The following is a 26,134-nucleotide window of genomic DNA, read 5'->3' on the forward strand; positions in this document are numbered from 1 at the left end:
GAGTGTCTTTCGTTACTCATAAGTCCCTTTTTATTATACCTGAGTTTATGATAATAAGGTGACTCTTGGTGAGCCTCTAGATAGTTGGACGATGGGGTCTGGTTGCCTGAGGAACCAACCGGGTGATGAAAGGATTGGAACTTTCAGTCTCCTTTCCAGAGGGGTTGGAAATTGAGTTCAATCACCACTGGCCAATGATGTAATGAATCATGCTTATGTAATGGTACCTCCATAAAATCCTATAAACCATGGGGGTCAGAGAGCTTCTGGTTGGTGAACACATCCATGTGCTGGGAGGGGGGCACATCCGAACTCCATAGGGACAAAAGCTCCTGAGCTCGGGAACCTTTTGGACCTCACCCAATGTACCTCTTCCTCTAACTGTTCATTTACATCCTTTGTAATAAACCACTGATAATAGAACTTTCCTAAATTCTGTGAGCCATTCTAGCAAGGAGAGGGGTTGTTGGAAGCCACCACTTTGTAGCCAAGTCAGACAGAAGTGTGGGTTCCTAATACTTGTGACTGGTGTCCGAAGGGAGGGCAGTCTGGTGGAACTGGGCTCTGAAACCTGTGGAGCCCGATGCGAGCTCCCGGTGGTTACCGTCAGAAATGAACTGAAATGTAGGACACCCAGTTGGTGTCTGGAGAGATGGAGAATTGGTTGGTGGTATGGAAAAACCCGCTCCATTTGGGGTTAGAAATGTTCTGAGTATAGACAGTTCAGAATCGTAATTTAGGTAGATTCTAACACTATGCTAGCCTACCAACTGTAACAAATTGAATGACGTTCAAAGTGTTAAGAGCCACTGAAAGCATTGCATTTCTTCTGAATTGTACCCTAATTATAGGGTTTTTGACTTGAGACTTTGTAAAGAACACTATTGCCCCAATTGCTCAATAAGCAAAGAGATTCTATGAATAATAATCCAAACAAAATTAAAAATTAGAGCTGAAAGTATACTCGAGACTATCTCTAAAAATACAATTTTCCCCTAATTAAATATATGGTACATATGTCATTTATATTAAGAACATCATATGTAATATATAACTGGAAATAAATTATATTGGCAAAATGGAATGGACAATTCATCTCAGAATCTAATGTTGTTAAATTACTCGTTGGTGAAGAGATAAATTTTAGATCTAACTGAAAAAAATTACATCCTCTGATATTTTGGAATTTTACGTTGCTTGAACCTGTACTTACCAGTTTTACTTTTATAGAGATAAACACTAAAGATTTTTATACACGATTTATACCTTGTTGAGAAAACTCTTCAGGACACTTGCAGCTTTAACAGACAGAGAACGTGGTATGCGAATTTGTTTTTCCAAAATAACTAAAAAGATAAAATTAACAGCATTATATTTAACTTTTACATGGCTTTAATCTTTACATTTTTATTGAGATAGTTATTTTAGCAGGAAAAAATTAATCATTACAGACATTACTTAAGCATCATATGTACTTTCCCAGTCCTATTCCTCTCCTTCCTTCTCAGAAATAGCCTCTAATCTGAACAGTTTTTATAATTTATATGGATATGTTATTCTTTGAGTACCTTATTGTACCTTACTTTCCTCATCTATAAAAATAGAATAAAAATAATACATGCTTCATAAGGTTGTTTTTAGGTTTAAATGAGTTAATATCTAGAAAATGTGCAGCATATATTACTGTATTATATTTTATTGCATATTGCCAAATTATTCTCCAAAGATTTTGTATCAATTTTCACTCCCCCAGCAGTCTAAGCGAGTTCCAGTTACCCCACATCCTCAACAGCAGTGGTATTATCAGACTTCAAAATTTTTGCCAAATGGATGGATATAAAATAGTAGCTCACTAATGTTTTAATGTACATACCCTTACTTACTAGTGAGGTTGAACATCTTTCCAATATTCCATGTCCATTTGGATTTCCTATTACATGAAATATCTATTCATTTTCTGGGATGGCCTTGATTATTAAATGTGGACTTTAATGGCAATCTTCATACTTCTTTGGACTGTGTGTTAGGATTCCAGTGCTTATCTACTTGTTTCTGTTCTGTTCAATTCTTTGTATTCTCAATTGTGGGGCTTTTATTTTTTTTCACCTTTTGATTCCTCTTATCTTCCTGTACTCTACTTTTTCCCCATAATGTTCCTGAACTTAAGCACTCAGCCTCCGGTCCACAGGGGCTGTTTGTAATATACAATCTGAAGAAAACTCTTTGTTTTTGAGAATACGAAGATAACTGGAAACGGGACTAAAGACTACAAAGGTAGAAGGGGTGTATTCCAAAAAATTAAAGCCTTACACATTAAGTGCGTTGTCCAGAATTTTCCTCTTTCTTAAAGTAATAACTTGTGCCATCCTCTTTCATGCTTTAGAATACATTATTTATAGACAATCTCTGTAAAATATTTGCAGATTACCTTGGAAGAGATAATCCTCTGTGTTTTGATCAGGATTATCAGAGCTTCCCACAATATCAAAGGGAGACCTTCCTGCCATCATCTCAAACATTAGTACTCCAAGAGCCCACCAGTCGACACTAAAACCTACAAAAAATAAATTTCAAAGAACAAAATACCCAATCTGCAGCCTTGAAAGTCAGTAATCTCAGATTCATTTCATTACATAATGAAAAAATAAACAATGAAAAAGTGAACTCTAAATGAACTCTCATAGTAGGCACTGAGGATTACGGGAATATTTTATTTATCAACAAGGGAGGTACCTAAAGGATAACTTTAAAAATAAAATATGAAAAATGAAACCTAGGTTTCTTTTCCCAAATAAATCTGTAATTTCAGGTTCATGGCCTGTATCTAATATTTTGTTTTGGGGATACAGTTAAATTGCATTGGAGAATAACTTTCCTTGATCCAAAAACTTGATCTTCTATTAGCTGATCAAAGATCCTTGAAGGAATCAGATTATTAGCAGCTATCAGAAGGATCCATCGTCCTTTACGCCTGCTGAAATCAGAGCATCGGAACCCAAGCAGTCACATTTTCTTAAGATAAAAATATCCTCTAGTTCCTGACAAGCAATCATCATTCCCACCATCTTTCAACATTCCTGGGGGAAATATCCCAGGAAATCTGAACAGCTTTCTAGAGGTTTATGACTCTCAAGTTACATGGCTGAAGTTTAAAGCCCTACTCTGTCTGCCATATTCTAGTGGTATGACTTGGGGGAAGTTATTCAAACTTTCTACACATTAGTTTCCTCATCTATAAAATGAGAATTAACAATGCTTAATAGGATTATTGGGTGAATGAACTTAGATAATATATGTAAACTGATAGAATCGTACTTAGTGCTCTTTAGTGCTTGTCACTAATAAAATATTAAAATTTGTATCCCCAAATACTGCCAAGGTACCACTGCCTCTGACTTCAGAGTTTGGAGTTTTCATGTAGGTTTTAAGGGGATGAAGGGAAATTTATATTAATAAGATCAGTAATGACATACTACAGTGTACTAAAATGCAATTTGCACCACATTTAACCACCCTTCTAGCATGTAACTAAAATACCACTTATTAAGTTATTACCATAATCTTCTCCTCTTAAAATTTCAGGAGCAATGTAATTGGGAGTACCACAGAAAGTGCTGGTTGTATCTCCAGGCCGTAATCCTTCCTTTTATAAAAAAAAAAAAAAAGAGAGAGAGAGAGAGAAAGAAAGAGAAAGAAAGAAAAGAAAGAAAAAAGAAATAATAAATACCAAAATTGTTTTAAATTCACCTCTTTTATTTTATCTATCATGTAAGCTCAGCCAACTGTAGGTAATACATTAAGCTTAAATAAAATATCACTAGCATAGTTGCCTTTATTATTCAAATTATGAATTGGCACTAAATAACTTAAAGAAAACCTGTCCTCACTAGATGTTGGTAAAGAGTCAGTTCAATTAAGATAAAAATTGCAATTAAAATAATTTATATTCAAGTAAAAATTTAATAGAAAAATTTAAATTATATGAGTAAAAGGAATCATAGTTTATGAGGAAAAGAAGCACTTTAAATCCCACCTAATACAACCACTGTAGGCATTATGTTTCCCTTCTGGTTGTTTCCTAAGGCACACATTTTTTTGATTTTGTATTATAATAGCTACAGGATGGAGCAAATTAAGGCAAAACACACAAATACATAAAAATAGAGAAACTTCACAATAACAAATGGAACAATCACCAAAAAGTTATAACAAACTTGTATGCACCTAACAACACAGCCTCAAAATACAAAGAGTAAAAACATACAAAATTATTATGAGAATTTCACAATCCCTGCTATGGACTGAATGGATGTGTGCCCCAAATTCATGTTGAAGCCCTAACTTGATGGCATTGGGAGGTGGGGCCTTTGGGAGGTAATTAGGTCACGAGTCTGGTCCCCATGATGGAATTAGTGTCTTTATAAGAAAAGAAAGAGAACTAGCCCTCTTTCTCTCCCTGCCATGTGAGGATACAAGAAGACAACCAGCTGCAAATCCTGAAGAGTGTCTTTACCAGACACTGGATCTCGGGGTACCTTGATCTTGTACTTCCCAGTCTCCAGAACCATGAGAAATAAATGTTTGTTTTTGAAGCCACCTTGTCTATAGTACCTTGTTTTCACAGCCCAAATTGATAATACAATCTTCAATCATGACAGGTGATTTTAACACATTTACATCAGAAAATGATAGATCGTACAGACAAAAATTAGTAAGCAGAGAAAGATTTGGACAAAATCTAGAGCTAAAGTAATATATAAATTATATACATACAGAATATGTGTGAGTGTGTGTGTGTGTGTGTGTGTGTGTGTGAAAAGGAAGGAGGAGAGAAGGTGGGAGAGTGTGTGAAAGAGACTCCCTATGCAAAATACAGATTATACACCCTTTTTTATAAGTACACATAGGATACTGACCAAATACTAAGTCACAAAGAAAATCTCCATACATTTCAAAAAACCAGTATTATTCATACCATTCTCTAGTCACAAGGCAATTAAGTAAGAAATAAACAATAAAAGGTAGTATAAAAACAAGCTGAATATTAAATATACAATTAAGCATTTGATTTTTTTACTTTATAAGCATGTAATTTCCTACATAATTAAAGAGTTGTTATTACTGAGTATACAAAATTCAACTGAACATATGAACCTAGTATTTAACCATTTCCCTATCATTAAATTATTTGGTATAAAATTCCAAAAAAAAAACCCCAAAAACGGGGGGAGATATACTCGTACATGCAAATCAAACCTTCTTCCCATTCCTGTCCCTGACACATTCAGTTCCAAATCCCTAGAAGCAATCACTGTTATGAGGTTCTTATGTGTCCCTCCAGAGATATTTTGGGCATGGTGTATGTATTTTTCTTTTAACTTTATTATATATTAACACATCTATAAGAAATTTTTAGTAGTATGTTGTGACTCCAAGGATTTTTTTATGTGATTCCTAATAGTGATATATAAATTACTTTTGTATACAAGAAACATTACTGTGACTTAAGTTGTGTTATTGGCAATGGCTTGACATACAGTCTAATGATAAATGACATATACTTTCACCGCAAGAGTCAGAAGCAAGGGATGTAGTTTGTTAACTTGTAACAGAGCTATGCTAAATCATTCACTTGTTGACTGAATTGCTGAACATAGGCCCATCAGCTAAATTATCTGCAGTGTAAGAGATGTTATTATTAAAATTTCCCTGATTAAAAAAAATAGAATTAAAGGCACATCAATTCATAAAATGGCCAGTTCTTCAGTCAATAAAATCAATGTTCATAAAATATTTCAAACATAAACCTGAAGATATTAACGGACATTTTTATATTCTTCTAGTCTTCACTATCTTATGTACTCTTTATATAAAAGCATCTAGTGAGAAACTGAGGAAATTAATTAAACCTCAAGGAAATATTCTGGAGAAACTATGAAAAAAAAGTTTAGTGTTTTAGATTTCCCAAGGAACTGTTATAAGGAAAAGAAATTCATCCAATATTTGCCAGAGGTCCGACTTTAGGTAAGTTTAAATACTTACTCTAAGTCCTAAGATAAGAACATTCCTATTTCTGGGGGACTCATTTCCCATAAGGTTTAACGTCACAAGTGTGTAAATGTGTTAGTGAGAGAAGAGACAAAGTACTGTTAGTAAAGTCTTTGAATAGAGTCCTTGTACCCCCAAATACTGCCAAGGTCCCACTGTCATTTTTCTTCTGAAATGAGAAAAAATAATCCACTGGGGAAAAAAACAATAGAGATCAAAAGGTATCACAAATCTGACTGATGGATACACAAGATCACCTACTAGATCTCTTCGTGTTTATGATCAAAATTTGTATAATAGAAAAATGTAAGGAAATAAAAATTTAATATAAGAAAAGATAAATGTCTCAATTTTGTACATCAAAGCAAAAATCCTTTAGGTGAAGATTTTCTTTTCTAATGTTGATGAACAAATAATAAGGTTAAATCTGCAGTCCTATTAGACTGTCTTACTTCATGTTAGCATTTAAATAATCTCCAGGCTCTGGAGGCATTTCTCTCAGGTGAATAGGGGAATGCAATTCACACATTTACATACTTGTTGCCATATTTCTGTGTGAGAATAATTCTGTCCCAAATAATATAACAAGGAATATAGCTCCCTACACATTTTGTGGGGAAAAATTGGGCCCTTAAACTAAACACTGTTACAAAAAGAATAAAACATCAAGAAATAAAGAACATGTCCTGAGAATAACTAAAATTCTTATTTTGTTCTATTGTAATTTATGTCAGATATTTAAATTTTAAATATAAAAAACAGTTAGCATTCCTAGGAAAATCTTTAATGCATTACTTTTATGTATTAATATTTATTTTATTTTTAAAAATGTATTATTAAGAGTTACAATTAAATGGCAAAAAACTGTATGGTTCAATACAAGTAGTTGTGCTAAAGTTGTGGGACTGTAGACAATTTTTACTTCTAAATTTGTAATACTGTCACAACTTTCAAGACAAAAAGATGCAAATAATAAACAGAAATTAACTCATTATAGCACATATAACATTCATAGAAAATACGGAATTTCATAAATGGTTAGGAAATAAGTACATAAGAGTGTATGCTAGAATTCCAAAAAGTATCCTAAACAAAGCAGCAATCATTTCCCCCTCTTTAAATATGAAGTTATTTTACCAAAACGGTTTTGTGAGCTACTGACACCTTTTGAATAACTAGAAACTTCCCTCACCTTACACATGCCGTAATCAGTGAGTTTAATGTGTCCTTCTGAGTCCAGCAATACATTGTCCAATTTCAAATCTCTATAAATTATCCCTCGTTCATGAAGATAATTTAATGCTAGACTGATTTCTGCAGAGTAAAATCTAAAATAAAATGAAAAATAACTCATTTGATTCAAATTTTTAAATTGTGGTAAGTTTCTACAGGAAGGTATTTAAGTCCAACTCTCATCTGCAAACAAAAACATCAAAATCATGCCAAAAAATTTTTTTCTCCCAGTGTTTTCAGGAATAATACCAAACACTAATTGAAGTACCACTTTAAAATATCTGAACTCAAAACACAATTATAAAAGTTCCAGTATAAATTAAACTCACACTTCTCACAAAGTCATTAATTTGAAAGTCTCAAACGGGTTCTTAATCTGAGACCTTGGATGGACTTCAGGCAGTCCATACTCCTAAAAGTGGAGCTAAGGTTGTATGTACATGTGTACATTTACATCTTCTATAGAGTTTCCATAGCTTGCATCACCAACATAAACAATTTACAATTTGTATAATAATATCAAAGTAAGAGCACTAAACAAACAAATAAAATTTGCTCTTATTCATCAACATATATGGTATGAAAGGGAAAAAAGTCAACAGCAGAACAATTCAGAAATTAAAATCACAAGAACAGACAGAATTACATAATAGTTTAAAAGGAATCATTTTATTACTAGAATAGTAATCTTCTAATGAAAAACTGTCAGAGATCATTATAAACCTGGTAAGATTAATAAGCGTTTGTAAATTTATCAATTTCAGAGGCTGATGCTGAATAGACAAAATATTTGAAAATAATTGGGTTTAGTAGACTAACAGTTTCCTCTTTAATGCTGTTTATATTTTCCAAGTACTTCTAATTATATCAATATATATGCAATATGTCATATATGTTAATGTTATACATTATAATGTAAACTAACTTTTAGCTTAGCTTCCACATGACTTACAAAGAATTAACCAGTATCAAAATAAATAATTTATCTACTATTTTCAACCACTGGAGCATAAAAAAATCCCACAGCTCCCCACCAAAATCCAACACAAACAAACAATAAACTAAAAACTTACCTGGCATGCTCTTCAGGAAGTTTTCTTTGTCGCTGCATATGAAACATTAGATCTCCTCCATTTACATACTCGATGACAAAGAACAATCTAAACACAGGAGAGCACACATGAAACCAACATCCAAAACAAGGCAGTGTGATTTTGCATTTTGAACACTGGAGACACCAGTCAAAACAGAGAGCACACTCTATATGATTTACCCTTAACAAAAATCTCAGGAATTTGGTGGAAACAAAGGGTACTTAGGAGTAAAAAGCTCTTTAATCACAGAAGATACAAGAAATTAAACCAGCATAACAATTCTGCAATCTGTTACTTCAAATGTAGCACCACTTGCAATCCAGAGCCTATCGTCCCACCCCAATTGTAGCATTTTCAAGTCATTTTCAACTGTCGGAAGTCAGGATTTCTCCCCCTACTCAAACTCTGGGAAACTTTAAGTCCTAAAACCAAAATCTTAGGGAATTTAAAAGGTTGGATTTCTATTACCATAATTACGACCTGGTTATTTTTTTAAGCAGGTAATTTCCTCATGTTGATTCAAATTGGTATCATTGATTGGCGTATGAGTGTCAGGAAATCATAAGCATAATACTGTTGTGTCTGTCTCCAAGACTTCCACTTCAGGAATTATAGTAGAAAGGGTTCTTATTGTGTAATGTACCAAAGTGTGTAAAGGCCAGTAATCATTCCATTAATTATCTTTCAATCTTACCTGCTTTCTGTCTGAAAGCAAGAATGCAGCCCAACAAGAAAAGGATGATTGGATGCCTGCTCAAAAACATGCTTCTCTGTCTGTACCCAATCAATGTCCTATTTTAAAATATGAAAGAAATCTATGTCACACTAAAATGATATCAAAACTATGATAAATCTGTTCTTAGCAATTCAAAAATCACAAATGCAATTATGAACTAGGCGAAATATCAAAAGCATTGATAATCATGAAACAATTTATATACAAAGGGAAAAACATCACCAGTGAATCTTTCAATGTTATTAAATAATCTAGAAAACTTTTACAAAGCTTAAGCAAGTATTTTCCCTTGATAATATAGTTTGATTTTTATTTTTAAAAAATCTACTCATCAGCTTCCTTTAAATATATCCTATATAAATCTGTTTGAGGCATACATTTAGAAAAGTAGACGGAAGTAATAAGGTACAAATATTGCGGTTTTACCGGAACTGGTGCACTTAAGCCAATTTAACATCACTGTGCTTACCTCATCATCATTAACAAGCTCTTTTTTCACAACTTTCATTGCATAAATCCGATCTGTTTTTTTTAGTCGCACCAACAGTACTTTGGCATAACTTCCTCTTCCTATTACCCGGAGCAAATCAAAATCCTGAAGACCTAGACTGGATGAGGCTTTGCCACTTTCCCTAGTGTTCATTGCCTGTTGAGAACATTTATATCAAAGAATTATACCTACAAGTATTTTGCATAACAATTATATTTCTAGCACCTAGTTATACCTATGATGATTTAAAAAATGTTTTCTGATTTAAGTTCTTAACAATTCTTTTCTAACATCATTCCAAATGATACCATCTAACTATTCAAGAGGTAGGATGAATTCATGAGTTACAGTAGAGGGGTGGTGACAGGAATGGAGAGGGAGTTGAAATTTGAGAAATGTTAAAAAAAAAAGTCTTAAAAAGGATCTGATCACTTTTGGATATGAAGGCAACGGAGATGCATGAATTAAAAACGACACTAACTTGGGTGACTGGGAGATTGGAGGTACCACTGATGGCACTGATGGGATAATATTGACAGAGTTGAAGCACAGTACCTTCACAAAAACAATAAGAAGATTGAGTGAAGTGACAGAATCCAGAAAACAGAGCCTAAAAACCCCCCTGCTGACCTACACTTTTATATCCCACAAAACTAGCCTTCAAAATAAAAGCGAAATAAAAACATTTTTTTGACAAACAAAAACTAAGGAAATTCATTACTAGTTGATTCTCACTAAAGGAAATATTGAGTCCTTTAAGAAGAAAGATAATTTCATATGGAAGGGCAGACACACAGAAAGGAATGAAGGACAAAAGAGTAAAATGTAGATAAACTTAATGACTGACTTTAAAACACGAATACACACACACACACACACACACACACACACACACACACACACACACGGCATTTTAAAATATTACAAAAATAGCACCAAAGGCAGGAAGGGAAAGTGTGTGAATTTAAAGTGTTCTAAGGTCCTTGCATATTATGGGAAATGGTAAAAGTATTAATAATTTGGATTGAATTTAAGTAAGTTAAGGATGTACCAAAAATAAGACCTAACTGGAAAATAAGCCCTGGCATGAATTTTCAGGATGACATCCCCTGAACATAAGCCCTAATGCATCTTTTGGAGCAAACCTTAATATAAGACCTGGTCTTATGTTCGGGGAAACACGGTAAGACAATCTCTAGAAACAGTAATAGAATAGAAAGGGATCTTAAACAAGCTAAAAGAAATGAAAAAAGGAGTAATAAATAACCCAAAAGAAGGCACAAAAATTAACAGAAATAAGTGAGATATGGAAAACATAGTAAAATGGTAGATTTAAACACAAATCAGTGATTAGTTTAAATATAATTACAAAACATCACTGGCCACATACTCATCATTGTTTTAACTGGGTAACGGAACAGGGGCTTTGTTATACTATTTTGTTTTCTTCTATTTGTTTGAAATTTTCCATAACAAAAAGTTGTTTTTTTTAAAGGTAACCAAGAATAATACATAATAAACTATTAAACATTACAAAGAGAAGGGAAAAGCAGGAGGTAATATGAACTAAACCTTTCATGCCTAGAAATACATAAAGTTGAAATACTGCAAAAAGTAAGTATAAACATTATGGACACAACTAGAAATGATCAAAGAGTTGCCTCTCAGAAGTCAAAGTGGAAGCGGAAGGTATGAGGAATGATAAATGTTTTACTACAAGCTATTTAAAAGAAATGGTTATCATTTCAATTACATATTTTTAATTAAAATTTTATTTTGTTTTAATAAGTGATAAAATGTTTAATAGTCAGGGAAAAATAGTGGCAGTTAAGACCCTTAATCATTTATACTTTAAATAACAATTAGACCATAAAAATGGAAGGATGTCTATTTTAAAAAACACTGCCAAGTATTCTAAACATCATTCTTAATTACTTTATAATTTTTAGATTATGCTATTTTATAAATAAAAATAAGTTATTCTACCAGATTATTTCTTATTTTAAAGAAATTAGTATTTAATTAGATTAAATCAGAATAAAACTCTAGAATCATTAAAAATCATTTCTGCATTTTACCATTATGATCTAAAATCTAAGCAAGTCAATTTGTCATATTTTTTACACTGTCAAGTCGTATTAAAAAGCTAATGGCGGAACCACAAAAGACCCCGAATAGCCAAAGCAATATTAAAAAAAAAGAACAATACTGGAGGTATCACACTCCCTGATTTTTCCTTGTACTGCAGGGCTACAATAATCAAAACAGCTTGGTATTGGCGGAAAAACAGACACATAGACCAATGGAATAGAATTGAGAACCCAGAAATAAAACCACATAAATATGGACAGATAATTTTTGACAAAGAAGCTAAAAACATACAATGGAGAAAAGACAGCCTCTTCAATAAATGGTGCTGGCAGAATTGGATAGCTACGTGCAAAAGAATGAAACTGGACTGCTATCTGTCACCATGTACCAAAATTAATTCAAAATGGATCAAAGACTTAAGCATAAGACCTGACACAATAAACTGCATTGAAGAAAACATAGGTACTAAACTTATGGACCTTGGGTTCAAAGAGCATTTTATGAATTTGACTCCAAAGGCAATGGAAGTAAAAACTAAAATAAACAAATGGGATTATATGAAACTGAAAAGCTTCTGCACAGCAAAAGAAACTATTGACAAAATAATGAGGCAACCAACTGAATGGGAGAAGATTTTTGCAAACAGTTCCTCTGATAAGGGGCTAATATCCAAAATATACAAGGAACTCATGAAACTCAACAACAAGAAAACAAACAACCCAATTGAAAAATGGACAGAGGACCTGAAGAGACATTTCTCCAAAGAGGATATACAAATGGCAAATAGACATATGAAAAAATGCTCAACATCGCTAATCATCAGAGAAATGCAAATGAAAACCACAATGAGATATCACCTCACCTCAGTCAGAATGGCTTTCATCAATAAGACAAATAGTAACAAGTGTTGGAGAGGCTGTGGAGAAAAAGGAACCCTCATACACTGTTGGTGGGAATGCAGACTGGTGCAGCCGCTATGGAAGGCAGTGTGGAGGTTCCTCAAGAAATTACGAATAGAATTACCATATGACCCAGCAATCGCTCTCCTGGGTATCTACCCCAAAAATATAAAAGCATTTCTCTATAGAGACACGTGTACTCCAATGTTCATTGCAGCTTTGTTTACGGTGGCCAAGACATGGAAACAACCAAAATGTCCTTCGATAGATGAATGGATAAAGAAGTTGTGGTACATATACACAATGGAATACTATTCGGCGTTAAGGAAAGATGATATAGGAGCATTTGTGACAACATGGATGGATCTCGAGAGAATAATGCTAAGTGAAATAAGTCAGACAGAAAAAGCAGAGAACCCTATGATTTCACTGATATGATGTGGTATATAAACCAAAAAGAACAAGACAAACAAATGAGAAACAAAAACTCATAGACACAGACAATAATTTAGTGGTTACCAGAGGGTAAGGGGGTGGGGGGTGGGTGATGAGGGTAAAGGGGATCAAATATATGGTGATGGAAGGAGAACTGACTCTGGGTGGTGAACACGCAATGGGATTTATAGACGATGTAATACAGAATTGTACACCTGAAATCTATGTAAATTTACTAACAATTGTCACCCCAATAAAATTAATTTAAAAAAAAAAACCTAATGAACCTTAAAAAAAAAAAAAAAAAAAGCAAATGGCATAACGTACAATAAGACTAATTATCTTACCTCCTTTTCTTCACCAACTTGGTCCAAACTCTCATGACTTGAAGGATTATATGGAATTACTAAAAACCCAATCACAAACAAAACAAAAAAAGAAAAACAGAGCATCCATTAACTGCGTTTCACTTAAAATTTTCTTGATTTTTTTTGTTTTTTACTTCTGAATAAGTCTTCATCAAAGTAAGGATCTGTCCTACTAATAACACGTTGTATGTAAGTATGACTTAAATCCTAGTCTTTAATGAGGGTAAAGAGAGCAAGAACCAATCAGTAGCCAAGTACTGATTTTAATGCCATTTTTGCTATTTTAAAAATATTTCTTTTCTTTACAAATTAATCAGTTCCTTCTGAAACGGGGACTCTATAAACCCTATTTAATTATTTTAGTATGACTGAGGCATGGAGATAAAGGGTCTCTGATTTTCACTGCTCACTTCCTTCATACTCAAAATGTTCCTGACCACCATACCACATAAGTTAAGTACTTACAAAGATTGGACTCTAGGCTTCTATTCCTTGAAGTTATTTGAGGCAAAAAAAGAAAAGTCTACATTTCATATAACCAGCTTCTTCCATGAACAAGGGCCTGCATTCTGTCCTTTCAGAAAAACTCCTTGCCTTTCCTGATTCATCCCAGATCAGGCAGCTCTATCCCACTGAATTGCTCTTCACATTTCCCAGATATATACTTAAGGCTTTGTATCTATTTAACACTTGAACTCACAAGGTCTTTTTTTGAATTTTCTATATTGTATCTCTGTATCTTTCACAGACGTACTTTCTAAGTTTGATAATAAAGATTTAATAAAAACAGGTCACTTTAACATAGTTGACATGGCCCGCAAAATCAGTATGTTTTCATTACTGAAAAAAACTAAGTTTGCTGAATTTAAAGTGGTCTCAAAACAAATTATCTAAATTAGAGAAAACAATCATTTGTTGTAGTTTATACAGTTGTCTTTTTAAAATGCCAAACACATATGTTAAATACTGTGATGATATTATCACTACAAAATATGGTTTCCTAACTTTTATTTGGGAAGGGCATAAATGTTTTTAAACTTGGGTGAAAGAATGACCTAAAGAAGTCTTTACATGATACTTTGTTATTGTTAATCAACAATGGTGTGTGACATTCTTACCTGTCTGTGCATGGTCTGAGTGCATGGATGACTGATCCATGTGCATCATTGGTTCCTACAAACATTTCCAAAGAAATGGTAACTCAGTAGATTAATTTTAAATTCCAATACCTCTATAAATCCAGAAGCAACGTTATTGTGATGAGACACAGCATATTAAAATTTAAATTTGAAAGAATACACTTAATAAATGAGAATTGTATTATTACATTTACTTTTAATTTTATTATATGAAACCAATATAATATTCTTGTGAATGAGGTAATGTTAGTCACATTTTACAGATAACAGAACACAAAACTTATTTCAGACCATCAATTATAAATCAAATTAAACTGTGATTTTTTTTTTCTCTTCTACATTATCTATTCTTCGTTTGAGCTCCATATACTCATTTTAAGTCTCTGGCAAGAGTCTCTAGTATTTGACTTTAGCTGAAGTCCAGAGATAGACTTCAAGATGTCTATAAACCTCTTGAAATTATATATAAAATTTTGTGGACTTCCCATTTCTCTGAAGTTTCTCAAAGGTGTCAGTGACCCAAAAAAGAAAAAGAAATACCTTCCAGAAACTTACTTAACCAACTGTCTAAAACCTCAGGATAAAGCTAATTCAAACCAAAATGTTACTAATTCACTGATCTTGGAACCAAGTTTAGAATACCAGCAAGAAAGGGTAAACTTGAGAAGGCACATTAATTATACAATTATAATTTTAAGGCTGCCTCTTCAATGTGCTTAGCACCCATCCTAAATATAACAGTTAACCGTGTTCCTCTTTTCTGCTAATTTATAAACTCTTACAAGTCATCCATCACCTAAGAATACTCATGAATATCAACAGTAACCTAGATAAATTATGTTCACAATTCTTGGCCTTCTGTTTTTCCTTAAGATTGGATTTTCACCTCGTAAAGTACAAACCCATTTCTAAGCTTATATGAAGTAGCTAAATAATTCTAATACCAAAGAGCCACCAGTAACAACCTCCTTTCATAATGTCCAAAGAAGATAGAACACAATTTAGGAAGATCCATCCAGATCTTTTTAAAAACACATATTCTTTAACCAAGTACTTCTGGATCCTTAAGGAAATAATACGATTTATTTACCAGAAAGTTCATTATGATTTTCTTTATAGAAAAATTTAGAAAAGAAATGTTCAATTATGGGCACCACATTGAAAAAATTATGGTATAAACATGTGACAAAATATTATGCTAAAAAATGATAAGGATATAGATAGCTGGCTATAGAAAGATGACCAAAATACATTGTTGAGTAGAAAAAGGGGTTAGGAAACAGTACATATATGATCTCACTTTTGTTAAAAAGTATGTAAAAGAACGAGACATAACCAAACTGATGTGCCTTCTAAGAAGTAGTCTCAAAATCAACCCACAAAAAAATAAAAACCAGAATCCAATCAAACTTCCAGATCCAACTATAATATACAGAAAATAAAAAGGACATAACCATGGAAAAGCAAAGAGAAAAATTCAGCAACACTTTAAATGACAATGCAGTTTCTTCTATAATTAAATTGTAAGGGAAAAAAGAGAATGAGAGAGCAAGGAGGGTAGGGAGGAATCTTAAATTAAAAAATATCTAAGACACAAATCAACAATATGGACTTCATGGGATCCTGATTCATAACAAAAACTGTAAAAACAAAATCATAACATTTATGAGACAACTGAAATTTTGAACATTGCCTGTATGGATATTAGCTGTAAGGAATCTGTTTCTTAAAGAGTCCCTACCATTTAGAGGTACAAACTGAAATATGTCTGGGATTTCTTTCAAAATAATACAGGGTGAGGGCAGGTTAAATAGGTGGGGGGTATAGATGAAACAAAATTGTTCATGAGTTGATAACTGTTGGAGCAGGGTGACTTATTGGTATATGGAAGTTCATTATACTGTTCCATCTTCTCTTATATGTGTTTAACATTTTTCTATATACATATAAATTTGCACTGAAAAAGTTCTGGAAGGATATACACAAATGACAATTACCTCTGGATGATAGATTTGGTGGGGGATTTTTATTAATTTTTCTTTATTCATCTGTATTCTCTATTTTTTCTATAATGAACATGTTTCAATTACAAATTTAAAATAAAAAGTGAAAAACCAAAATTTTAAATGCAAAATGTCCCCAGTAATCTAACACTTTAAAAAGCCTCTGACTTTTACCGGATCTCCGCTTAATGTAGATGTGAGAATAACGGGAGCTACAAACTGAGTTTAGCTTAAATAAGAGAAAAAAAACCTCTTAAATGGCTCTCCCTTCATCCTCCTAATTTACACCGGAGGATTTTGTAGCAGGTAGAACAAAAGCGTTAACTATATCCTACAAACAAATTTGTAATAATTCAAAAATTCACAATATGTTAACAGGACTGTAACGTATTCCTACCCACATCCCATAACAACACTGTTGTGATTCCTTACCACCACCATATATCAGCCCTCTGTTCTAGTAGTAGTATCAAAAAGCCTCTATTAAAAACAAATAGACAAGTGTGTCTCACCGGTGGCAAAGAATGCCGTCCACATTCAATTGTGACAAGTTTGTGGCACTTCTTATGAACTAGGAGTTTGCAGTTGATACACTTATATCCCTGGCGTCCAAGTCCCCAGATTCGGTCCGTGCAGATGGCACAGTGGGCACGCTGGAAAGAGGAATTCAACAGAATTGAGTTGACTCCTACATTACAAGTGGCTTTCTTCTCTAACTCAATTTTTTTCATCACACATAACTATGAGAATCAGGCAAAAAATAACAGAAAAGAGAACGTATTTTAAAGAGACAGTGAAATTTACAACCATACTGTTTTCTGTGATAGTCCAAGAAGTTTCAGTCTTCACATAATTAGGTTGAGAGTAATAAAAATAGGAAAAGTGAATTAAATTTGAAAAACGTATGGCAGAAAAAGTTGTATAAGGATTCCTAAGCAAAAATAAACCTTCCAGACTGTTCAGAGGTCAAACCAAAGCCCTGCTCTCTTAAAGAGCAATATCTAAAGTGACGTTTCATTTCCAAGTTTTAAGTATCAGTACTATTGGGAACAAGAGTTTAGGAACCTCGGGTGGTGGCTTCCATTTACATTAATGAATTCAGAACATGGTACTAGTTTTAGAATGGAAATGGGAGTCCATGAATTTATAGTTATCAAGAGCAATCAAAAACAAACTTCTGGGGGCCAGCCCGGTGGCTCAGGCGGTTAGAGCTCTGTGCTCCTAACTCTAAAGGCTGCTGGTTCAATTCCCACATGGGCCAGTGGGCTCTCAACCACAAGGTTGCCAATTCAATTCCTCGAATCCCGCAAGGGACGGTGGGCTCCGCCCCTGCAACTAAGATTGAACGCGGCACCTTGAGCTGAGCTGCCTCCCGATGGCTCAGTTGGTTGGAGCGCATCCTCTCAACCACAAGGTTGCCAGTTCAATTCCTGGACTCCCACAAGGGATAGTGGGCTCCGCCCCCTGCAACCAGCAACTGGACCTGGAGCTGAGCTGCGCCCTCCACAACTAAGACTGAAAGGACAACAACTTGACTTGGAAAAAGGCCTGGAAGTACACACTGTTCCCCAATAAAGTTCTGTTCCCCTTCCCCAATAAAATCTTTAAAAAAAAAAAAAAAAAAAAACTTCTGGATAAAAACTGCTTTCAAACCTTGACTGTCACTTACTAGCTCTGTCACCTTGGGCAAGCTATTTCTCTGCCCTGCACCTCAGTTTCTTCATCTATAAAATGGAAATAGGTTGTGCCTATCTCACAAGGTTGGTGTAAGGATTAAATGAACCAATGTGTCAAACATTTGGAAAGGTGCCTGGTATACAGTATAAGCTAGGTAAGTGTTTGCAATTATTTTCTAAACAGTGAAAAATTAAAATTACAATATTAAATGGTTTGCAAAATAAACCTAGCTTATTTTCTGGCTGTCTTCAATGATACATTTTTTTAAATTAAATTTATTGGGGTGACATTGGTTAATAAAATCATATAGGTTTCAAGTGTACAATTCTATAATACATTATCTGTATATTGCATTGTACTTACTTTAAAAAGGAATATGTGTAATGTTTCTCCATTTAAATTAATTTTTACTCAAGTCACTCTTAATTGAATTAAGTTCCTTTTTATTCCAAGTTTCTAGGAGTACATTTTTTTTTTTTGTCTTGAATGATATTAAAAAATCCAACTTTCTGATAGCTAGGGCAACCATATAATGAATACAATCAGAACATTTTAAAGAGTGAAAGGAAACACTATTAAAAATTACCTCAAGAAAACAGGTAACTGGGAATGTTAGGTAATTCTACTTACTCCTTTAAAAGGAAATAACAAGACTACCTTTCTTCACAGTAGAGAGGAACAAAATAGAGGTCTCATATTATCAACATTCAACAAACCAAGGTTTACCCTGTTGAAACGCTTGGCTTGAAAAGTGTGGCCATTGGCACAATAAAGCTTTCTCCAGCGGCGTGCACCTCTGCGGTAGATGGATTCTGAAGAAAGATTAAAAGTTAAAAAAAGAGCATGTGTGAATAAAAGTCATTTTATTATAATTCAGTCTGTGGCTGTTTCCATGATATTCATTGCAAGAAAAAAACCATCCTGATAAAACCCTGAAAGTAAAAAAATAAAACATTCATCAAGGGACTAGGTGAAAATAAAGCCCATGGAGTATAAATGTTTGAGTAACTATTATTGCATTTCTGTTTTTTTCATTTCCCCACAACTTCTAATTTTGGAAAATTTTTAAGCCCACAGAAAAGTTGAAAGAATAGAACAGCTGCATCCTTTACCAAGATTTATCAATTAATATTTTGCCACATTTTGCCACATTTTTGCTGTCCCCTCTTTTTACACATACACTTTTTTTCTGAATCATTTAAAAGTAAGTTGCAGACATTTTGCATAATATGAATATTGCTGCAACAACCACTACTCCAGACCTCTTCAACTTGGGGAGAGGATTAAATGCTAAAATAATTTCTGATACAGAAAGTATTTTGAAACATTAACATAATAATACTAATGAGTGATTAAAATGATGGAAAAATATGGGTCCAATCATTGATCTTTTAAATTGAGACTAAACTAGATCAGAGTTGAAAGTGGCAAAAAACATAAAAATAAAGGTAAGTTGCAGACGTTGTAACACTTCACCCTTAAATACCTAGGTGTCCATTGCCTGAGATTAAGGACATTTCCACTAATTTTACGTAAGCACAATACCATTACCATGTCTTAGACAATTAACATTAATTCAGAATTACCTAATATACAGTTCATATGCAAATTTCCATTTTTGCCTTCAAAGTGTCTTTCATAGTTTTCTTTTTCTCCAGCGGATCCAGTCAAGATTCAGGCATTGTATTTTGGGGCTAAACCTTTTTTGCCTCTTTAATGTATGCTAAAACATTCACTCTGCCTTACTTGTTGTTGTTTATTTTTTTTAAAAAGCAACTTTAAAAAAAAGAAGAATGTAGGCAGTTGTTTTATGTTCTACGTTCTGGACTGGTCTGTTTCCTCATTAGTCAGTATTAAGCACTTTGGCAAAAATAATATATAGGTGATGTGTATTTCTTATTGCATCACATCTAGAGATACATAAATGTCAGATTGGTGACTCCCACTACTGGTGTTTACTCTGTTAAAGGCATTGATTGCTAGTTTTCTTCATTGTAAAGGTACATTTTCCTTTTTGTAAATACTTTTACAAATGTCTAAGGGACATTTGGTAACCACAAGAATACTCTCTTCCCCAACAAGCTTACATCCAATCGTTTTTATATTAATACTTTTCCTAAACAAACTAAGAGGTTCCACAAAAATTAATTGTAGACTACCTGTGTAATTTTGGTTGTCAATCACACACACACACACATATACATGTATATATATCTATATCTTTATATATATATAGTCTATTAGTCATTAATAGTAATATTTCACAGTTAATACTGTGGAAAGATTCCATTAGGTTTCTAAACTCATTTTAAAGCAAATGTAGCACTGGGTTTGCTACTCAAAATTAAAATCGAAAGTTGAAATGCTCTAAATTATAAATCTTAAGACAGTATAATACAGAACTAAACACAGATGCTTTTATTTTTAATTATTTATTCTGCTATGAGTGACCAAAGCAGAAAGTTACTGTTAACCTACAAGAACATCCTATTGCAGAAGCTTTCATGAACTACAACTTGATGTATCTTAAATTTAAACATGTTGATGTTGCCTAGGACTTAAAAGAGCCAAGACCACATCCGTGGTTATTAATTTTCTTCCATGCTTCAGTTTAGTAATATTTATCATACTGGGGCAAGAAATCTCCACCAACATTTTTATAGAGGGAAAGTGAGCATGAAATATAGTGAAAAATTAGGAAATAATATTTTACCTGGGAAGTGTGCTATAGACTCATGATAGATTTGGAGACGGGACTTGAGCCAGTATCTGCTACGATGGCAAGTCTTTCAAAACTCTGACTTGGCTGCAGAGAGAATAGCTGCTTCTCCAACAGCTCCGTGAAGGCAGCCTACACTGACTTGAATCCATCTGCCATTGGAATGCCAGCAAAATACTCCTCGCTGAATCCAAACCTCAAGTTTTCACTACTGCTTCCGAGTTCTCCTATTCCTTGTATGTCCCCATCTTCCTATATAGAACATGGCTCCATTCAACTCTATAGACAAACCCACAGTTCTTTAATTTTTCCTTTTCACCAAGGTGTGTGAAGAATCACAGAATTAAAAGTGTAGAACTCTTTCACTTAATTCAAAGCAAAACATTTACCACAATTCCTTCCAACATCATGGATATGTGCAGAAACTACAAATGAAAATGATTTGCTTAATATTCACAACTATTATACCATATATCAAAAGCAGTAACTTATGATCATACATAAGTTTCATATTTAAATTACATCAAACCAAATAGCTGTTTGACTCTTTCAGTTCATTCATTAATGGTAACCACTAGCTTACATAGACATTCAAAAGAAAATCCCGTAACAATTCCTAAGGACACGCACTGAAGTATTTAGAGGTGAAGTGTCATGATAGTTACTTTCCCTCAAACAGCACAGCAAAAACAATAAAATAAAAATAAAACAAGTGTGTTTGTTATGTATACATATGCACGCATATGAGTGCACACATAAAGATATAGAGTGAAAGCAAACAGAAAATACTAAAAATTGGTGAATCTAGGCAAAGGATATATGGGTATCTTTGTTTTCAATGTTGTTTCATCTTCTCCTTAGGTTTGAAAATTTCCAAAATTAAAAACCAGGAAGACACATGACTTAAAATTAACTTAATTTTCCTTTAAAATACGTAATAGACAATTATGTCAATAAGTTGTAAATAAGAACTGCCTGATTTTGATCTAGCAAAAGTAGAGTTTAGGCAGTTGCTAATATATTCTAACTTAGAATAAAACATGGAAAATAAATCAAATGAATTAAAAGTTCCATTCCTTTCACTTGTGCCATTGTATGATAAATAACTTTATTAAAAAGTATCAACTATATAAACACTCACTATCTTCTCCTGGACAGGGCATTCCAGGACGTTCTGGTACACAAGGAAATACTAAAAAGAAATAAACTAAAATTAATATAGCATATTTAAAACATGCAAATTAAATAGAATTTTAAACTCAAATATCAAAAAATTTGACCCAAATTTCAACCTGACCCTCACTTGACACAAGATACTTAGCATACAATATGATCAGTATTATTTTTTAAAGAGATCCATTTTATCAAGGCTATCTAAAGGAATTTTTATGAACGTGAACATAAATAAGGCATTAGAGGCTCAAATTACTCATTCTAGTCCGTTATGTCTTTTTTTTTCTTTAGAGAAGTCATTGGTACTACTTGTTGTAGTGACAAGTTTATTGCAATGAAGAATTAAATTATAAAAATGTATACAAATATGAACATAAACCATTATAGTTTTTAAAAGATGTATACTAAACTTAGGACTAAATTAACACTAGAAACAGCACCCAATTCCAAAGTCTAAGTTTTATCTTAGAAACTATATATTTATGAACAAGTGAATTCAGACCATTTTTATAAAGAGATAGTATGTTTATGAATATCTAGTCAACTATCTGTAGTCTGTGAAGTACAAAAGGACATGGTCTAAAGAGCACAGAGCATGGGAAGCACAGTTCCTAGTACATTTTTAAAAGTTGAAATATAAGCTAACTTCTGAAAACAGAACTGCGATATCGGTACAAAAAGCAATAAAACTTAAAAGAATGTCAAGAGAAAAGGTATTTCTGATGTGCTAAACAAATCTTTGGAGGTAAATTAGCAGTATGACTAATTTAGCCATTGCTGCCAGTCACCTTCAGACAAATAAAAAAAATAAAAAAAATAAAAAAAAAAAACTTAAAAGAAACGGTTTAATACTACTATGGACCAGTCATTTCTTTAAACATTCATTGTAGTTTTATTCTAGAAAGAGATGACCCCCAAAATGGAAAACTTGTAGAGTTCTGCTAGGATTACTAATCCCTTGGGAGTCACTATGTCAAATTGTAAAGGTAGAAAAAAATGAAATTGTTGTTTTTTTAAAAAAACACACTGTATAGAAAAGTACAGGGAATTGTAACGAGGTATTGAAATGATTCATTATACTGAGGGAATATTTATATCTGTTTCAAGTTTTAAAGAGTTCCCTAGGTCTGGTCTCATAAAGCTTCCAAAAATGTTACATAAAATATTGCCAAAGTACTGCAATTAAATGCAATACATTAAGTGGGTTCTACAAGGCATAAAAATTTGAGGGGCAACATGGCAAAATGAAAAGAACACAGATTAAATCGGAATACCTAAATTTACAACCCAGATCTATATACTGTGCAAGTTACGTAATGGCTGAGTTTAGGTTTTTTCCTTCTATACTATTGTCCACCTCTCAGGCTTGTGGACCTTTAACACACTAAAGTCTATAATAATTATGTAAATAGTTTCACTGTTAACCCCTTCAACAAAAGAAAGTACATTTAACGTACCTTACCTTTGGAGATCATTATTTGCATACATTGCAAAACTGCATGGGGATGACTTAGGTTCAACTAGGCTTTTGATTCTGAAATTCTATCCTAAACTCTGCTGTGAAACACTGAGCAATGATCACAACTTAATATCCAAGAAGGCATATACAAGTAATAAATTTCCCAAGATTATAAGAAGCTGATTGATTTTATCTTCTCTAGCAATTGAAAAACTACTGAGTAAGGACAATTACATAGTGATGAGGGATAGAAATTAAGAAAATGACATCAGGATTATATTTTACAATGGTCAAGAGTATAGGGTTACTTCAAAAAATAATAAGTGACTGCTCCTTTACCATGAATCAAGAGTTCAGAATCCTTGTTTAGCTCATAAAGCCTAAAGGCTTCTTCTAACTCCAACTGAGATGATACTGTACACGGGTCTCCTACAAAATATAAGAGTAAAGCTCACTTTTAAAATCCTCTAAACGTGATGGCTAGTAAACAATTTCCATTACATAAAAGCTTGAGAAAAAAATTACATACATTAGAAATATATGATGAAAACAAATCTTGAGATATTTATTTAGACAACTCTATCTTCTAAAGTAGGTAATATAATTTCCATTTCTATTTCTACAAAATATTATGGGGTTCACAGATACTAAATTTTACACATATAAAACCATAATTCTCAATAATGTATATATATTCAAAATATAGCAAACAGAATCTACCATTGACCACATTTTCGACTGTCACTGCAATATGACTAATGGCCAGGGACAAGCTTTCTGTTACCTGTTTCTTTAATAGAGGAAGTGAAAGTAGTTCCATTGCCACAATATAGTCTGTTAGAGGTCTCCATGTAACCATTTTGTCACATTCTCCCTTCACCTGAGAGCCTGCTCAAGAGACTCTCGGAAAGGAAGCATGGCTAATAAAGTACTCTGGACTGAAGAGCAAGTCTATTTTAGCTTCTTTTCAATATAAATGTATAGTTTAATAAACTTACACACAGAGAGAGAAAGGAAGAAACCCCTCGCTTAGTCAACCAGCCAAAGCACTGAGTCATCCTTGGCAATCAGTGAGATGAGTGAGATGACACATCTCTCGGGAGGATGGCATTCCTCAATGAAAGTTATTTTGAACATAGCTGGGGCCTGAGCTGTGTCCTCCACAACTCCATTCTTTTGCACATTCCTGTGGTTACACCAAATGTTACCACACACTACATGCCACCAACCTTGTTCAAACCTCAACCACTCTCCACAGAGAACTTGGTCTACTATTTGAGAAAAATGAAGTCATCTACTTTCCTGTTGTCTCAGAGAAATGAGAGCCTCTGTTCTTTTCTCCAACTTGGCTACTGAATCCCTGCTTCCTTCTATCTTCTATTATTCCATGAGTCCTCAGTTTCATTTTCATTTTTGCTTTCCTTCCACTAGCTCATCTCAGGCAAAGGCATGTTTGAGTTTCTCAAAAATCTCTCTCCTGCTCAAGTGGTCATTGTATTCATTCAGTAGCCACACATCTCAAGAGTAAATTGTAGACTCAAAGTGGAAGGAGCAAGTAAGAAGAGAAAGAAAAAGGGACAAAGGGTCCTTGATTTTTTACTTCATACTTCTGTACTTTTTAAATCACAAGTTTATAACCTTTTAGACTTATTAGAAATAACTTTTTTAATATCAAAAGTGATCCCACCCTGCTTTCTCCATATTCCTATCTTCCATGTATTTCTCAAAATTCTGCTATCAAGTTTTAGTCCAAACACTCAACTAAAACAGCTGCTGAAATCAGTGGCATCTTTTCTGCCTTTAGTCTAGTTGACTTCTTTGTAGCATGTAACAAAGTTGCCCACTGATTATAGAAACTGTGTCTACGTTTCTAAAACACCATTTTTCCTGGTTTACCAATTCTTCCTTTTTTTATTTTGGAAGTTTTCAAACATGCATACCCACTCGCTGATTTCCCTCCACCAGATCATTGTGAGCATATCCCTGTAACTCTAGATAAAAATTCCTTAATATAATCACAATATCATTATATAAACCTATAAAAACTAATAAAAATTCACTATAAAATATCCAAACATAGCCATATGCAAAAGAATGAAATTAAACCTTTATCTTATACCATAAGCACAAATTAACTCAAAACAGAACAAAGACCTAAATGTAAGAGCAAAAACTATGAAACTCCTGGAAGAAAGCATAGGGAAAAAGCTTCAGGACATTGGATTTAGCTATGATTTTCTGGCGATGACACCAAAAGGACAGGTAAGAAAAAAATTGATAAATCAGTACGTGTCAAAATTAAAAACTTCTGTACATCAAAGGACACTATCAACACAGTGAAAAGATAACCCATGGGAGAACATATTTGCAAATCATGTATCTGATAAGGGACTAATAGCCAGAATACATAAAGAATTCCTACAACTCATCAAAAGTGAGGACAAAAAAATTAAATAAAGAGCAAAGGACATTTCTTCTCCAAAGATATGAAAAGGGCCAGTAAGCACATGAAAAGATGCTCAATATCACTAATCATTAGGAAAATGCAAATCAATGAAATACCACTTCAC

At 33.3% G+C, this 26,134-nt stretch overlaps 1 protein-coding gene across 3 annotated transcripts in view; it reads right to left on the bottom strand.

Annotated features, from left to right (window-relative positions):
- PRKCI (protein kinase C iota) overlaps positions 1 to 26,134 on the bottom strand; it is a 54,184-nt gene that overhangs the window by 7,950 nt on the left and 20,100 nt on the right. For all 3 annotated transcript variants that reach the window (XM_081070199.1, XM_081070200.1, XM_081070198.1), the window contains 13 exons: positions 23,904 to 23,993; positions 22,074 to 22,124; positions 18,940 to 19,025; positions 17,049 to 17,189; positions 14,513 to 14,567; positions 13,374 to 13,432; positions 9,581 to 9,757; positions 9,070 to 9,167; positions 8,355 to 8,441; positions 7,241 to 7,376; positions 3,556 to 3,643; positions 2,429 to 2,554; positions 1,267 to 1,346 (listed from right to left, as the gene is read on the bottom strand). In XM_081070199.1, the coding sequence (XP_080926325.1) occupies positions 1,267 to 1,346; positions 2,429 to 2,554; positions 3,556 to 3,643; positions 7,241 to 7,376; positions 8,355 to 8,441; positions 9,070 to 9,167; positions 9,581 to 9,757; positions 13,374 to 13,432; positions 14,513 to 14,567; positions 17,049 to 17,189; positions 18,940 to 19,025; positions 22,074 to 22,124; positions 23,904 to 23,993 (1,274 nt within the window). The remainder of the gene's footprint in view (positions 1 to 1,266; positions 1,347 to 2,428; positions 2,555 to 3,555; positions 3,644 to 7,240; positions 7,377 to 8,354; positions 8,442 to 9,069; positions 9,168 to 9,580; positions 9,758 to 13,373; positions 13,433 to 14,512; positions 14,568 to 17,048; positions 17,190 to 18,939; positions 19,026 to 22,073; positions 22,125 to 23,903; positions 23,994 to 26,134) is intronic.

This window comes from Rhinolophus hipposideros (assembly GCF_964194185.1).
Source record: "Rhinolophus hipposideros genome assembly, chromosome: 2".
Taxonomy (NCBI): Eukaryota; Metazoa; Chordata; class Mammalia; order Chiroptera; family Rhinolophidae; genus Rhinolophus; species Rhinolophus hipposideros.